At 42.1% G+C, this 17,818-nt stretch overlaps 1 protein-coding gene across 2 annotated transcripts; it reads right to left on the reverse strand.

Moving 5' to 3' along the window:
• Positions 1-4,991: 4,991 nt before the first annotated feature.
• Positions 4,992-17,524, reverse strand: tmem115 (transmembrane protein 115). 2 transcript variants are annotated; one of them, XM_056274998.1, is made up of 4 exons: positions 15,966-17,524; positions 13,930-14,294; positions 7,118-7,421; positions 4,995-5,895 (listed from the first exon to the last, which is right to left on the reverse strand). In XM_056274998.1, the coding sequence occupies exons 1-3, from the start codon at positions 16,455-16,457 to the stop codon at positions 7,127-7,129; spliced, it is 1,152 nt and encodes a 383-aa protein (XP_056130973.1). In that variant the 5' UTR covers positions 16,458-17,524; the 3' UTR covers positions 4,995-5,895; positions 7,118-7,126. The 2 variants fall into 2 exon arrangements, with proteins under 2 accessions (XP_056130972.1, XP_056130973.1); XM_056274997.1 differs by having other exon boundaries at positions 4,992-7,421.
• Positions 17,525-17,818: the final 294 nt, after the last annotated feature.

A 17,818-nucleotide genomic window follows, 5' to 3' on the forward strand; every position in this document is an offset into this window, starting at 1 on the left:
ATGTTCAGTTTTTCTTTTATCATTACTTACTTGTTACATCAACTTTTGCATTCTTTAGTACCATGTATGTAATACTTTGATGAACAATACTAACATTACAATTGCATTTCTGATATACAAAGAAAACCAAACTTTTGGTTGTATGTAAAATGACGTCTTATACTTTTCTGTTTCTTTAGATGCCTGTTGTGAATGACCCAAGTCAAATGGCCGCTATGTGAAATTGAATACCAGCTTGTCAGTTAACGCAAATTCTGAGAATGAACACTGGCTGTAGCAAGGGTCCTAATCCTTCGATGTGAGGCAGTCTAACAATTGGGTCATTCCACCAACACCCACTCTACATTAAAGTCACACTTAGACCCCCGTAACATCACACCACATCAGGAACATGGAAAGGACTCAATACGCTCGTCATTTTCATATAATTTACTTTTATTTCATACAGAGATAAAGAAATAAATCTGAAAAATAAAACAGAGGGTCCTGTGCAACAGCCACAGTAAAAAGAAAGAGAGAGACTTGCATTAGTCTGGATGTAATCTGTTGGTGCAAAAAGTAGGGAAAGTGGAGAACTTTTTTTTTTCCATAAAAAACTACCAAATTACAGCTTCCACAATGGTCTGCACAATGCTATCGGTTCCTCATTCATCACAAGGGCAGTAAACTTATCCACCAACAACAGTGGCAGGAGATTTCATGAAAATCACAATTTTTTTCAGCCAACTTGATTTTTTAGCCAAAAATTTGCTTTCTAAATTAATGATCGGCTCCTGTACTTTCAGCCACATTGGCAGGTAACCACTTCAGTTTAAGCAGCGTGGCAGTATAGCAAAATTTGATTTTTGAGTGCATGGAGAATGCATTTAATTTTTTCCTTTTCATTTGTAAGACATCATGACACAAATGGGCTCAAAAAGCACCCAATTTCCAAATCCCATCAAAAGGCCTGAACAATCTAGTCCCAGTAAATGCAGGGAAAGGAATAACTGGGCATCAGGGTGGGAAATAGCTCTCACACCAGTCAGATGCTGACATATATGGACTGTGGCTGGTCAGTTTTTCCTCTCTACCAGCCAGATTAGAGGTTTATTTTCCTGTTGGGAGAATCTAATTGGTTGCTTAAACAACTACATCTTCAGTTAAATTTTGAGAAACACCTGTGAAAAAGTTGGTTTCTTACCCCATTGATTATTTTGAATGACAAAAAGATAGTGATATACAGGAACACACTTCGAAGAGCTGTGTGTGTGTGTGTGTGTGTGTGTGTGTGTGTGTGTGTGTGTGTGTGTGTGTGTGTGTGTGTGTGTGTGTGTGTGTGTCAAACTGTGACGTAAGGGTCTAAGAGAGAGTAAAACACAAAACATGACAGTTTGGCCCATGTAGTTTTAAGCAAACACAATGTCACTATCACTGTCTTTCGACAGCACTGACATCATTCATTATCCTTTCAGGTTTTTTATTGAACTCTGTTTCCCCATCAAAATCTGTTTCCCCCTATGGAAACAGGTTAAGTGTTAGGTTGAGGTTAGGTTAAAGTAAGGGTTAGGTTAAGGTTAGGTTAAGTTAAGGTAAGGGTTAAGGTTAGGTTGAGGTTAGGTTAAGATAAGCGTTAGGTTAAGTTAGGTTAAGTTAAGGTAAGCATTATGTTAATGTTAGGGTTAGGTTGAGGTTGAGGTCAGGTTAAGGTAAGCATTAGGTTAAGGTTAAGTTAAGGTAAGCGTTAGGGTTAGGCTGAGGTTAGGTTAAGGTTAGTTAAGTTAAGGTAAGCATTAGGTAAGGGTTAGGCTGAGGTTAGGTTAGGTTAATCAAGCATCCCTGTGTTGTATCAAACTCTGGCTGGGGGGGGGGATCTCGACGGGGGAACAGAGTTCGATACAACAACGGCAACTTTTCCAGTTCACCCACACAAACTTTATAGACACACTGGCATTACTTAATACAAGGTGTAAGATGTGTTTCAGAACAAAAGTGTATTTCATTCTTATATCTGACAACATTCAGACACAAGAGAAGGAAAAAAAAAACCGACAAGGATAAATGAGAGAAGAGGGGAACTGAGATGGAGAGCAGAGGTTCTGGAAGAGAGGAGAAGGGTTTGGCAGGGCAGGCTCAGACTGAAACATCTGCTTACAAAAGGCATCCAATATAGCGTTCCTCAGATTTCACAATCTTTTCATTCATTGATACTTCAGCACAAAACTGTTGAAGACCATGATTTGTGAGTGTTAATGTTGAAATATTATTTTTTGCTGCTTGACAGTGAAAGAAGACCAAAAAAAGAAAAAAAGATGACACTCCCTCAGCATCATGCCAGTTCCATGCTATGAGCAGAACATCTGTTAGGTAAAATGGCGGAAAACTGACCCAACCATGGGACACGCAACACAAAACAATTACGCTGTTAAGTTGCTTCTGCACTGCATTACTACATGTACTGGTGTGAATGGGGTTGTCTAATTCTTTCTGTGATTCTATGTTAAATGCCTTTTTGAAGGTAGAGCGCAGTTTGGGATTTCAGATCAGACGCTTCCATCGTTCAGCTTTCTAGATTCTTAAGTCATACTAATGTTGAGTGGATCCCACTGATCTTTCAGGTAAGCTAAAAAGAACGACTTTAAACAACAGTGAACTGTGCAAAACCCTTCATCTCTGCCATTTGCCAACACATACGTACATGTAAATATTTTCATCCATGTCCCCAAGCACCTTTACTTGCTTAGTAAAACACACACACACACACACACACACACACACACACACACACACACACACACACACACACACACACACACACACACACACACACACACACACACTCCATAAAAGAAGAGAACCAGAATAAACAGGAAATTAAAGGGTAAATGGCAAATGGGTAAACACGGTGAGAAAGACAACCTCAGGGGGTGAGGAAGGCATCCTTTAATTACTCCAATTTATGGCTATCATTTCTCCTTTCCAATAGGTGTCTCTATAAAATAAATACAGGCTGAATTTAAACCTCTGCAATCAAGATCGAGGACTCAAACCTTGCAGAATATGCAGTTTGTTTGGCATGACTTTTTGTCACAGGCTAACATGTCCCACAACTTATGTGACAGTAACTGCTGTGAAGTAATAAACCCATTTGTGACTGGCTTGATGAGTTCTTCTAACCCAGTATGAGGCTGTGTAAATCCAGGGACAGCTTGGTCTGAGCCCCCAGACACTGAGATTGTGCCATCGGTTTATCCGTGCCGACTAAGACTCCTCAAGTGATCAATGCTGATCAGCAAACTCTAAACAAGGTTTACACCTTCTCCTTTCTAAAACCCATTCCTTCTTCGGGCATTAAACTCTTGACTAGATTAGAAAATTCCAGTTACTGCAATCAACCTGGCTGCTATAAAAAATATTTTTTTCATAACAATAATGAAAATATATAAAATGGCCAAGGGGAGAACAACTGAAGAAACTGTGTGTTCAATGTATGTTTAGAGTTCTAATAAATACATTTCTTTATGTAGCCACAATTTACAATGACGACGACTGTAAATATCAGTCATGGTAGACATACCCTGATGAGCCAAAACATGATGATCACCTGCCTAATATGCTGTCGATCCTCTGTGTGCCACCAAAACAGCGCTGACCTGCCGAGGTATGGACTCCACAAGACCCCTGAAGGTGTCCTGTGGCATCTGGTACCAAAACTGCCACCGTGGATTGGACTTGTCAGTCCAATATATCCCACAGATGCTCAATCGGATTGAGATCTGGAGAATTTGGAGGCCAGGGCAACACCTGAAACACTTCATTATATTCCTCAAAACATTCCTGTGCAGTGTGGCAGGGCGCATTATCCTGCTGAAAGAGGCCACTGCCATCAGGGAATACCATTGCCATGAATGGGTGTACCTGGTCTGCAAAGGTAGGTGGCATGTGCCAAATGACGTCCATGTGAATGGCCAGACTCAGCGTTTCCCAGAACACTGCCCAGAGCATCACACTCCCTCCACCGGCTTGTCATCTTCCCACAGTGCATCCTGGTGCCATCACTTCCCTAGGTAAACGGCACACATGTATACGGTCATATCCACATGATCCAAAAGAAAATGGGACTCATCTGACCTGGCGACCTTCAACTCCTCCAAGATCCAATTCCGATGCCCGCGTGCCCATTGTAGGCACTTTAGACAGTGGACAGGGGTCATCATGGGCACTCTGACTGGTCTGCGGCTATGCAGCCCCATGCACAGCAGGGTGTGATGCATTGTGTGTTGTGACACATTCCTCCTGTAACCATTCATATTTTCTGTGACTTGTGCCACAGTAGACTTTCTGTTGGTTTGGACCAGATGGAATAGCCTTCATTAAGCCTTGGGTGCCCAACATCCTGTGGCCGGTTTGTGGTTTGTCCCTCCTTGGACCACTGTCGGTAGGTACTCATCACTGCTGACCAGGAGCACCCCACAAGCCTTGCTGTTTCAGAGATGCTCTGACCCAGTCGTCTGAACATAACAATTTGGACCTTGTCAGTTGCTCAGATCTTTACTCCTGCCCATTTCTCCTGTATCCAACACATTGACTACAAGAACTGATCGTTCGCTTACTATAAAATCTACCCAGACCTTGAAATGTGCCCTTGTTTGGAGATGATCGTTATTCTGTTCGCCTGGTCATAATGTTTTGGCTTATCAGTGTAAGTGCAATTTTCAAACTTGTTAAGATCTGGGAACAATCAAATCTATGTTCAGTTACCAAACTTCCCATAAAGGCTCAACATGGAAACCATGATGATGTAAAGGATGATATTTTACATACTACGGTCAAGGAGGAAACATAATGGTGATAACTGGTCAGCATTTTTAACGTAGGAGATGCTGTGTGAATACAAGACAGCATCTACCCACAGAACCGCTAAAGCCGACATAACGGACCTGGGCTGGATTTCCCAAAAACATTCTCAAAACAAGGAGGTGGTCTGAGGAATCACATGGGAAGAGTAAAATAAAATGGCACATGACCCTTTAAAGTTAAAATCATTATATTTATTAATTACAAGTGACAAAAGGTGCATGTCAGTTTTTCAAAATGTAAATATTGAGACTTGAGTCACAGTCATCTTCACCATTTAATTAGAAACATGGTAGGTGTCTCCAGTTGCCAAATAACCATTAGTCCACTCCCCAATGTGTTCACAAAAACAGAAAAAAACCCCTCATAAACACACACACACACACACACACACACACACACACAATAAAAAAACAAGAAGAAATGAGGATACCGTTTGATAGGTGTAGAAGCAGGGCATATCAGATTGTGTGAAGATTCTAAGACAATGTCAAACTTGTTCCCTATCCACCTAAAAAAAAATCAACTGAATCAGATGTGCAAAGCGTTAAGGATGTTGCTGAGAAATCAAGCCCAAGCAGACACTGCCGATCAATCAGTCAATCAAGTTGCCGATGTTCACTTTCCTGCATGTGATACACCGATTCTGAGCAGGACACCTTAACAACACCAGACCTATACATCTGGACAATTAATTCAGCTTATCATTTGAAAGTGTTATATTTTATTCTTAAAAATACCCGCACAGAGTCTGTGTGTGCTCAATATGGCCAATCTGCACCTTTCTCCATAAAGTGTTCACCTGTTCATGCCTCTATGAAGCTTGTACTTTCAGTCCCATAAAGCCTCTGGGACAGGAATAATGTTTAGGACAACTGTGGATATGATGGACCTTCTCCGTCCTTCATTCAAATATGTACAACTGCATCTGTTGAGCATCGCCACTGATCAGGTTATTCCATTTCCCTTCAGAATGACGTGAACAAGGGTACATGATGGGGAGAAGACAGCAGGATGAGGCCGCAGTAACAGTGTTGGTGCTTATCTCAAACACTGACTCTGGAAAGAACGAAAAAATGAAAGAAAAAAAAAGACCTCAGAGGAAAAAGCTTACCACTCATAAAACAGCAACAGGAAAATGCATCATCACCACTGCCATCATCATCATCCACAAATCTGTTTGTGGAAAACTTTTATCATGTCCTCATGGACACGTTTGCACACTGTGACTATAAGCTACTAACAACAGGAGGATTAAATAAGCCATGCGCTGCCGTTCTCCCCCCCCCGTTTAGAGAGAAAGATAATGTCCTGCTCTTGTCAACATTCTTCGCCACCAATTAATAACAGAAAAGGGGAAAAAAATCACTAGGAACATAGACAGCTTATCTGCCTGCCCAGACAATTGTCCCAGAAGGCAACAAAAGAACAGGCAGCTGTCCACTGTAGTCCAGTCCAAATATCCTTTCCGCCCATCAGCTCTTCAAACCGCATCATCTAATAGATCTAGGAAGCAGCAGCACAGACCTTTGCCGGATGCTGTCATTGTGCCCAGCAGCAGGTTCTGTATGGGTGTTTTGTGTTCTTGATCCATTTTATCTCTGCATTTCGTACACAGAACCATTCAATGGAGAAATAATTTCATTACCCTGCCCGTTCTCCACTCTGTGCTTCAGTGCTAGCCCAACTGAAGCATCGGGAGTTAGCCTCTCACACCATGAGTTTCTGAAACACCAACACCTAGGAACTCATCATGGGTCTCTGGCATTAAGAGTTGTCCCTCGTTTAGCAGACTATCTGAAGAGGTGTATGGCTGGCGCAAACGATTTACAAAAAAAAAATATGCCGTAATGAAGCATTGGACAGCACTGGTCCAGAGTAAAATTACCTCTGGTTGCCTTTCAGTCAAAAAAAGGGAGAAAGGAAGATGGTTGATGTGTCTGTGATATCCAACTACTCTGAACTACAGAACTGATTTATCATAAACTGAAACTGTATCTTGGACCCCATTAGAGATAAATACAGTCTCCATCCCAATGGCTGCAACATTGAAAACCGGAAAAAAGGGCGTAAGCGTGTTGGTGATTGTGTGGGCAAACGCATTTGTGTACGAGCTGGTCGAAGATGTTGTTTGTGGTTGGTTGTGTGTGTGTCACAATAGGTGATAGCAAGGGGGAACTTCCTGTCACTGGATACATTAGTATACTAGCCAATGACACTGAATGCACTAGAATACTCTCCAGCGATGCTGAATGATGCGTGAATGAATTTGAATATGTACATTTCTTTGTTACGATCTCAACGCTGCGTCCTCGAAGCTGATGATGCTTGACTCAGGGTGCTGCACCCCACTGACAGACTGCACCCCGCCAGTCTGTGATGTTGAGGAGGATGAGGAGGTGGAGGACAGGGAGGTACCCATGGCCCCACCCACTGGCTTCGGTGCAGAGGAGGAAGGGAGGAGGGGCTGTGTGTCGGTCCGCACCTCGTCTTCTTCTTCATCTTCCTCGTCATCCATGCTGGGCCAGGCCGACTGGTCTTCCACACGTTTCAAACGCTCATTCAGCGCTTTCAGTGCAAGTTGTCTGGGAGGGGAGAAGGAGAGAGATTAGGAGGAGTGAGTGAAGATAGAGAGAAGGAGAAGCAATGGAAAGGAGGCCAGAGGGGAGAGATGTGAGATGCAAGAAGCATTCAAGAAAACATAATGACAGTACACAGTGAAAAAAAAATACAAACATGGATTGATGTCAAAAACATAGTTAATCTGTATTTAAGAATTATTTAGTTAAAGTTTTTTTTTTTATCTTCAGCCACATAAGTTTGTACAAATGAGGAATTCACATTTATGGTGTTTATGCTGAGTACCCCCACAAAGTCAATGTTCTAAAGTAGATAAACACATTAGATCACTAGATTAACAAGAAAAAATATTTATGTGTGGGTGTTGGCTTTGTGACGGACTGGTGGCCTGTACAGGGTGTCTCCCCACCTGCCGCCCAATGACTGCTGGGATAGGCTCCAGCATCCCGCAACCCTGAGAGCAGGATAAGCAGTTTGGAGATATATATATATATATATATATATATATATATATATATATATATATATATATATATATATATATATATATATATATATATATATATATATATATATAGTGTAACGATCACGGATGAATAGACTTGCTGGCCCTTGGGTAACGGGTCGGACCCTTTAGTTGACTGGTTATATATATATACACACACGTCGATAAAGATATATATAGATATAGGTCTACATTATCTGCGTACTTCATGATACCTAGCAATAAGGTTGTGATGGGAATGATTACACAGAGCAAAACGACTTACATGCATATTACAGATCTCTACCATTAAATATTCACCATTTAAGCTGGTTTATGACTAACAATAACTCATGTTATACTTAACTTTTAAGACTGATAATTTGTGAGAGTAGGGGTGAATTTATCAAAAGTTTAATTGTGAAACAAACCTTTTCAATCACTGATTAGTATCTAATTTTCACATAATCTTCCAAATTTGTAATAAATTACCAATAACCCAGTGACACTCTAATTACAGGGTCTGGGTGTTAGATTGCTCTGATTGCACACACTGCAGGTTAATTACATGCGGCACAAGACTACTCACAGCCACACACATCCAAGCCAATCACAAACAAGCATTCAGCAAAGCAAAAGGTGTAGATAACTAACAGGGGTGCTGTGTTCGAGAATCAAAACATGATCTGAAACAACCCCTTAAAGATGAATTAAGCTCATAAATGCAAACTTTGTCCTGTTTCCTGATTTTTTTTTCTATTTTTTTTTAGACCAGGGCTTCCTAAACTGTCATGTCACAGATCCCTAAATATTGTATGCACTGCATTAAACCCCAAGCTCCTGTATGAAAAATATAGGAATGGCAGATTACTGTGAATCATGACTATCATAATTTACATCATAAAATCATATTTATATCATGATTTATAGCAGAAAATCATGGCTAGACATGACTTTCAGCACAACTGCATAATAACAACGGTAGGTTATTTGAACTTTGATTGAAATGAAACCCTTATAACTAAACCCCTCTCCACAAGGACCCTGGGAAGTCCCCAGGTATTCATTTAGGATTTCTTGATCAACTAAAAGCCTTTTCAAAGGAGAAAGTTGTGTATGGAAATGCAAATAAGCGTCAGCTGTGATTTAAGGTGTACTGTGTGAGATTTCCATCTTAATCTGTAACAGTACTCTCCATCAACCAATCAATCAATCAAGTTGCATTTTATATAGTGCTTTTCTAGCTGCAACAGCCACTCAAGGCGCTTTACAATTCACACACACACACACACACACACACACACACACACACACACACACACACACACACACACACACAGACGGCATGTCAGCTATGCAAGGTAACAACTGCTCATTGGGAGCAGTGAGGAGTTCAGGGTCTTACTCAGGGACTCCCTGAACTGCCTCTTGTCCCTGAACTGTCCGTCCAGCCTCCATAAATCTAAGGGGGGGGGGGTATACGTAGAGATGAACTTTTTTTGGGGGGGATTTTTTCCCCACTTTTTCTCCCCAATTGTATCCGGTCAAGTACCCCACTCTTCCGAGCCGTCCCGGTCGCTGCTCCATCCCCTCTGCCAATCCAGGGAGGGCTGCAGACTACCACATGCCTCCTCCGATACACATGGAGTCGCCAGCAGCTTCTTTTCACCTGACAGTGAGGAGTTTCACCAGGGGGATGTAGTGCATGGGAGGATCATGATATCCCCCCCCCCCAAACAGGTGCCTCAGCCGACCAGAGGAGGCGCTAGTGCAGCTATCAGGACACATACCCATATTTGGCTTCCCACCCGCAGACATGGCAAATTGTGTCTGCTCAACCAAGCCGGCGGTAACGCGGGGATTCGAACCGTGATTCCCATGTTGGTAGGTAACGGAATAGTCCGCTACGCTACCTGGACACCCCAGGGATGAACTTCTAATCTATTCATGTTCCCTTAGGTTTACTGTTGTCTTGTGTATTAACTGCAAATTATTTTGTTCTGGGTCACAAAGTAGCAACTCCTTTATAGCATAACCCCATCTCACCCCTTTTTTCCCCTCACCCTTTGTTCAGGCTTAGTCAACATCAGTTTGGTTTCTTTATTTACACATACTTAAAATGAAAAAAAAAAGATACAATATAATTTGAAAAGGAATGTGAAGAAGAACTGCCCAAAAACCCTCCAAGTGCTTGACAAGTGGTATTCTCCTGGCAGCATACTACAAGAAACCATTACAGCGATGTGGTATGCACAATTTGTATGTATAAATCAATAACTCCACACATAGCAAGAGATGGAGACACAATTCTGCACAGCACCCGTCATCCCTTAACAGATGAACACTTATTGCAAAGTATAACAGAGCACCAGCCAGTCTCAGCATGGATGAGATGGTTAATGGCTATGGGGACGGGAGGAGCCAAATTCTGACAGCCAACAATATTTGTACATACTACAAGTTGGGCTTAGCAGGACCAGAACAATCACAAAACTTCAGGTAATAAAAAAGGAAGAACATCTTAAAATATTTCTGAGTCTCTAATTCCAAAAGAATAACGAAATAATTTCTTAGGTAAGTGAGAAATTTGGGAAGGTAACGGGGCTAACACTATGCAACTATCAACACACTTTATGGTGGAAGTTAAATTTGAATAGATGAAGTGTGCCTTTGCCTTTTCTCTCCTACTCTGTCTTTTCAAACAAAGTGGTGATTTCCTGAATGCAAAAAATCTCCAGGAAACACAAACCCCCCCCCCCCCCCCAACAGGTTGGCTCGTGGCCCTTTTTAAATTTGACTTGTTAAGAGGAAGTTCAAAGGTTATCAGGTCATGGAACACTGGTACCCTATCAAGGACAGTGTCAATTCTCAAATTAGAAGCCAATAATTTAGAAATATGTGTTGTTTTCCCCCAACATCCTTCACTACAGACCACCTTTTAATGCTTCCTGTTCACTTGGTTGTCAGATAAGGAATGTAAAAACATTTTTTCTAGGGATTGGAAACCAGACAGTACATCCACTGGGACAGCCACAAAAAGCTGCGCATGGCATCTGTTTAAAATTGTGGCAGCCCATATTACATGGTGGGATGTGTGTGTTTTTGTGTCTGTGATGGATATCTTTCTGTAAAGATACACTACATGGCCAAAAGTATGTGGACACCCTAACATCACACACATATGTGCTTGTTGAACATCTCATTCTAAAATAATATGCAGTGATGTCAATAGGTTTTCAATGTAGTGAGTCCACAGGACCCAATAAAAAAAAAATCAACAAATTGGAGTGTTAAAATTGTGTTCGATATTATAATCCTAATAATGAAATATCCCTCCCAGTCCCAGATAATTTGTCTTAAGTTAATACATGCATTTTGCTCTTCTCTCCTCCAAAGGAGTCAGTTAGGAAAACAAAGTTCAGAACTTAGTGATCCCTAAACAATAGCTGTTGTATTTCTCCATGAGATGCAGGAAAGCCTTTAATGACCGGCCTGCTTTCCCTCCAGGGTTTCTTGTTGAAGTGAACACTGTTGACCAGATCATCAAAAAGGCCCAGCAGAGGATGTACTTTCTCCGCCAGCTCAACAAGTTCAACCTGCCTCAGGAACTGTTGATTCAGTTCTACACTGCAATAATCCAGTCTGTCCTCTGCACATCCATCACTGTCTGGTTTAGTCAGTCACCAAACAGGACAGGGACAGACTACAACGGGCAGTTAAGTCTGCAGAGAAAATCACTGGTGCCAACCTGCCCTCCATTCAGGACTTATACACACCTCCAGACTCAGGAAACAGGCGGGCAATATCACTGCAGGCCAATCACACACTGGTCAAAACCTGTTCCAACTCTTCCCCTCTGGTAGGTGCTACAAAGCACTGTACCCCAAAACAACTCGATGGGAAAAGTTTCTTTCCGTGGGCTGTAATTCAAATGAACGCTTAACACTGTCAATACATCCAACCATTTTGTATATACTGTACTGAACATTGTACATACACTGGTATGCTCTGTCATGTCCATCTACCTCAGGCATACATGTAAGTAACCTGCTAACGTCTATTTCCGCATCTCTGATATATTCTCTGCACAATTGCACCTTATCATCTCTTAATTTAACCCGGATAAGTCAATCCTTGTGTATATATATATCTGAAGATTGTTGTATTGTAGTGTTGTTATTCCATGTTAAGTACACTGAGAGAGCCACAAAACCAGAGCCAAATTCCATGTTTCTGCAAACCTACATGGCCAATAAACATGATTCTGATTCTGAGATGTGAATAGTGTGGTGAGTTAAGATATATCCTTATCTTAATGACTCTAACTTGGACAGGGGGACCCCCTCCTGGGCAAAGCTTAAAACATGGCGAGTGAGGGTGGAGTGCTGAAAATTGGTGCATCTGTTTGATTTGTACGTAGACATGCCAGTTTTTTTTTATGTAGTACAAACGTGACAGTACATGAAATTGTCGTCCGAGAAGCGCAGCCATTTGAATGTGGTGAGACAGGTTGGCTTTTTTTGGGAAGAGGGTGCAGGAAGGTGGCAGTTCATCTGCAGCAGCTGGCTCATCAGGCTCAGTAGAATTAGAGGAAGAGCTAGATACAGGCAATGTAGAGGTACTCTTGGTAGGCTGAGCAGGAAACATACCTGCAATAGTTTGTTGGCCAGAAATATATTTGAATTTTTTTCTTTGGTGGCATTTCTAAACATTTTCTTTCCACTGATTATTCTGGAAATACTAATCTCTATAGTTCAGAAAATAAATTTCCTATTTATTTTGGCTACATAAATGTTATTTTGCCCATTTTATCTCAACAACTCTGTTTCTAATTTGCAATAAAATTAAGACATTTGTCTATGATGCATTTCCGCTATTCCCAATTCAGATGAGAGATCTCTCTCGAAGCCTGTCTGTCGTATGTGTGAGCCGAGGGGCAGGGCCAGCTCTCCCTGCCTCTCTCTCTCTCTCGCACACACACAGAGCCTGCTCTTAGTGTAACATTGTAGTGACAATGTTGGAGAAAGAACTAAACGGTCAAAAGTCTGGCTATACTTCACTAGAGTCGATGCTGACAATGCTCTTTGCCACAAGTGCAACAAGTCTTTTACATGTAAGGGTGGAAACACAGGCAGTCTTTCGAAACATCTTGCGAAAGCGCAAGGCAGAGAAATGCACAGTTTTCGACAGCCTAGCTTGTAGTTCATCTCTCGTTGCCCCATCCACCTCAAGTATGTTTTGTATGCTAGCAGCCCACACAGAGTTAAATAAATTATACAAACACGTTGGTGATTAAAAGTAACGCTCTGTCCAAACATGAGAAAATAAAGAAATGTTAATTCTGTTCTGAATTTGTTTCGTTTTTTTTCTATAAAATTAACAAAATTAACTGATGGATAAGCAGTATCGGTAACAGCAGTAGTACCGTTAACGATACCCATTTACTCACTCTCACACACACACACACACACACACACACACACACACACACACACACACACACACACACACACACACACACACACATATGCAGGGACTGCAATGTCCAAGCAGAGCTTTTCAAGATGGACGCTACTAAAAAATAGCTGACCACTTTCCCTCGTTAAATATGAAAACCTAAACCACTGTTAATGTGTTTGTCAATCCCAACTGGAATCTTGCCCCATCTATTCATTGCTTAGATAGAGGATATTATTATTGGTGGATATCACCCTATGTTGCGTTGTGTTTTACACTATAGACACACACTATGTACTATGAACATATTTTCAGTTGTTGTGTTACTATATACACACACATTTTGCAAATGTGCTGTTTGGAATTGCTTTGAGTATGTGTAGTGCTGCACAATACAATGTCCCAACAAGAATCTATCAAAAATCATGTTTAAGTTGTTTAACTGAGTGTGGCCTCTTTAAATATGAGACACTTTTTGAGGCATCTCAGTGAATATATACACATGCATTTTCCTCCATAGGCATGTCAAATTATTTATACATTTTCCTGTGCTCTCTCCATCACTCACTCACCTCCTCCTCTCTGCGTCCTGTGGATCTGTCCCGGGCAGGCTGATGGTGATGGATGATGGCGCCCCGACATCATACCTCTTCACCATCTTCCGGCACACCTTCATCTTCACTAGGCCAGCATGCACCAGCCCTGCCAGAAGGCCCACGGCTGGCTGCAGGGCCTCAGGGAAGAAGCTGGCGAAAGCGAAGTGATCCGACATGTCCCCATGCCCCCTGCTGTGCCGCTGGTAGAAGCGCAGGTAGACCCAGCCGGACAGGGCGCCATAGCTATAGGCGGCTAGGGGGGCGGCGCTCTCGAGCAGCCCCGAGAGGCGGAGCAAGGCCAGGAGGAGGAGTACCAATGCTGGCGCAGCTTTTAGTCGCACCTAAGATGGGGGAACAGCGTGGTAGGGAGAGATTTTAGTTCTTTGTATGTGAGGCAAACAGATTGAAAACATAAAATATTCAACACTAATCTAATGAGCATAACAGCCCTCCTTCACACTAAACCAAATTAAGCCTATACTTTATATAGACTCGGAAATAAAGAACAATCTGAGCATCTTGCTCAAGGACATTTCGACAGAGGGAGAAGAAAGCTCTACTGATTAATTTTCCCCTATCACTTTCTGGGGGATTTTTATCTCGCAACCTCATGGTACAAATATGCTTTTCTGACCTTTGGGTTACTCCTGCAATATCACTTCATTAAAAAACAAACAAACAATTTATTACCTTTACAGCTGTTACAATATGAACCTGATAATTCTTGAAAACACCAAGACACTGACATTGACTTATTTAGAGTAATAAATAGTCTACTTTAATCCATGTGATGCCCTAACACTATGTGGTGTATATGGGTCTGTTCTATGGAAATATAAGATACCTCTGCCCTAATCTTAGATAAGCTCAACTACATCTATTCTACATGTATATCTACACTTTTTCCACTATCATCTTGCATACATTGTCTATTGCTAAAAACCAATACTGACAGTTTAATTCCATATTGATATTGTTGGATTTCTTCTGTACAGATTACAAAAAGCAAAACTATTTCCCAAATTCCTCAACTCCCTTGCTGACTTGGTTATATATATCCTTTTTGATGTTGTTAGGTGCTTTGTGCTTTCAGTAAGCATCCCACCAGGTAAAACTCATCTTATAAATCTGAGTGAGTTTATAATACTGATTCAGGTCCAATTTTAATACTATCTATCTGTCCCGCCTTTGGCACTTACACTGGGGTGGTTACCATTAACTGCCACAGGTTTAGTTCACAATACACTTCAGCTTACCTATCAAATTAATATCCAAAACATGTATATATACACTCAGAGATTACATATTTACATTTGGGTGGTACATTACCACAATTAGACACATTTGGGTGTGGCAGGTAAATTTGTTGACTCCACCAGCAAACATGGCAGGTAAAACCGTCTACTGGATGTTCTGTTCCACAATAAAAACCTCGCTGTCCAGTTGAGGAGAAAATGTCTAGTCATTTGAGGTATATATCAGCCACTGTGTTTGGTTGCTATAAATGTTCGTTGTGTGCTCACTTAATATTCTTTCTCAGGGTGAACTCCTCATTGAAATGAGACTTACAATCCAATGGCTGTAGATCTATTTAATTAACTTACAATCTCTTCACATAATCATTAGGCTCCAATTGAGTGGTTATTGTAAATCTTTTTGCATGCCTCTCTTTCCTGGAAGAGGGATCCCTCCTTGGATGCTCCTCCTCAAGTTTATTCCATCTTTTTCCCCAACTGTCTTTTTTTCCCCTGTGGAAATTATCCTTATCCAAATTGAGGGTTTAAGGTTGAAGGCTATCATACATTATACTTATTCTATTTTTACCTGTTGGAGAAGGTAATAAGACTAAAACGCCCTTTGGGATTGCATTTGGCAATAAAAATATAAAATTTGACTTCACCTTCTCATAAGCTCATCTTGAGCCAACGTGCATAATAAACAAGCCCCCCCCCCTCCCTACCTATTTGAACCTTTTTGGCTGGTTAAAATCTCATTCGTGTTCTCAGTCTTACCTGTGGCACTCGGAGCACTGTGGTATCCCCCATGGTCTGCTTCAGTGCAACCAGAACCCCTCCCAGGAACCCGGCTGCTCCGTGCACACGCACAGCAAACAGGAAGTCCAGGTCAAAGGTTGCAACATAGGTGAGGAGGTAGGAGAGGCCGGCCAGGAGGCCTGCAGAGATGTTGACCACGGCGAAGAAAATAAGAAGTTCCAAAGCACCCCACAATGGCTCCAGCAGGCGCCCGCAAGCCATGACAGTCCCGACATTTGCTGCAACACCCCAGACATGTTGCTCCACCACCCCATGAGTCACCAGAGTCCACACCCAGAAATTGGGGGGGAAAAGGTAGCCTGGGGTTACTCCAAGGGCATACGGGGTGTCAACAGCCCATGAAAGTAAGTAAAGGAGTAGCACCACAGCACTTATGGATTTTACCACCACGCTGGTGCTTGCTAGGGCACCCAGGAAGTGCTGTCGTGCCACAGGCAGGTACCGATTCATTGTAGTTTGATTTTTGGAGGATCTCCCCCAACCAGTGGCAGTTTGTCCGTGTTTCCTCGTTTGGTAGAGGAAAAAATGTTGAAGCCTGATCAACACCACACAGGCCAGCAAAAACCTCTCACTCCAGACAAAATCAAAATAGGATTTCTTTCAGAGTACTTCATTCAATACACTCTGACGCTGTTTTTAACCAACTCACAATGAAAAGCTAAGTCGGGTTTTGGCACTTCCGATCCAGTCATTACCTCAGTGGAACGCACGGAAAAACAAAGGGCTATATCACATCTTTTCGAGGTCATTACTGTTTTGTAACACCCCAAAGCAACGACACAGGATACACAAACTTCTAGCTTGAATCTGATAATCCAACTTCACAAGGTGTCAAACTAGGCAGCAGCCGATAACCCTCGGTTAGAGATAACCTTAACTGGAAGACCATTTGATTAAACTTGCGACCTTCACCCGATGGAAACAAAGGCGCCACGGGCGAGATTAAGTTAATATATGGATCAACAATGGCTAGCAGGCTAAAGGTTACGAGCAAAGAGGCTAATCCTGAACCAAGCAGTTCTTCGCAACCCAATTTCTTCAACTGAGGTTGAGTGGGCTAGCTTGTAAACATAAACTAGCTGACGTTAGCTGGCTTCAAGCCTCTTGACAGTTCTGCGTTTCAGTGTCCGCCATTTAAGGATTAAAAAGGTTTCGTCTCTGGTTTGCTGAAGGGAAAAACCATGCAGAGTTCACCATTACAATCCTATAATAGATACCAACAAGCGACACCCGTCTCTGAATCTGTGAGCTCTCTCGGCCCGTAGTCCAGCGGGCCAGCGCGAGGATTTCCCGGAGCTAGCAACAGGCCCTTCAAAACAACAAAACAATGTTAACGATGTGTCGGAAATGTCGTTCATTCGCGTAGACTTCGCAGTATCGTCATTATGCCTTCGGTCCAACTGTTTGATTTACTATTCCTTTCGCTTGAAATAACCGATCACAAAAGGTAAAATTATGCCATCTTCTAAAGCACTCCTCGCAGGTCCACTCGCTGCAACTCTCGCACCGCCTGCAACTCTCGCACCGCCTGCCACCGTCATCAGTGATCAGTCACTGAACTACAAGTCACGTAACGTCTCCGCACCGGTGCACGACGGGAAACAGAGTTTCCATTTCCGTTCCACGGAGGATCCTGGAGTTCTCCAAAATAAGCGATTCCAACAATGACGATTTGGTTGAAAGACCCACCGTCGTTGAGAGTTTTATCTGCCAATTGGATTATTTCAAAGCAGCACTCAGACCGAGACCAGGTAAAATTGCCTTGTGTGTTGTTTTGACCATATTCAACAAAATTATTTGAAATGCAAGCA

Source organism: Lampris incognitus, chromosome 2 (assembly GCF_029633865.1).
Source record: "Lampris incognitus isolate fLamInc1 chromosome 2, fLamInc1.hap2, whole genome shotgun sequence".
In the NCBI taxonomy this organism is placed as follows: domain Eukaryota; kingdom Metazoa; phylum Chordata; class Actinopteri; order Lampriformes; family Lampridae; genus Lampris; species Lampris incognitus.

Excerpts from the sequence above, each read along its gene's own strand:
- tmem115 (XM_056274997.1), bottom strand. The coding sequence starts at position 16,457 with ATGAATCGGTACCTGCCTGTGGCACGACAGCACTTCCTGGGTGCCCTA. Across the intron at positions 14,295-15,965 it reads CAGTGCTCCGAGTGCCACAG|GTGCGACTAAAAGCTGCGCC; the intron begins GTAAGACTGAGA and ends CCCCCATCTTAG. Across the intron at positions 7,422-13,929 it reads CAGGACGCAGAGAGGAGGAG|ACAACTTGCACTGAAAGCGC; the intron begins GTGAGTGAGTGA and ends CTCCCCTCCCAG.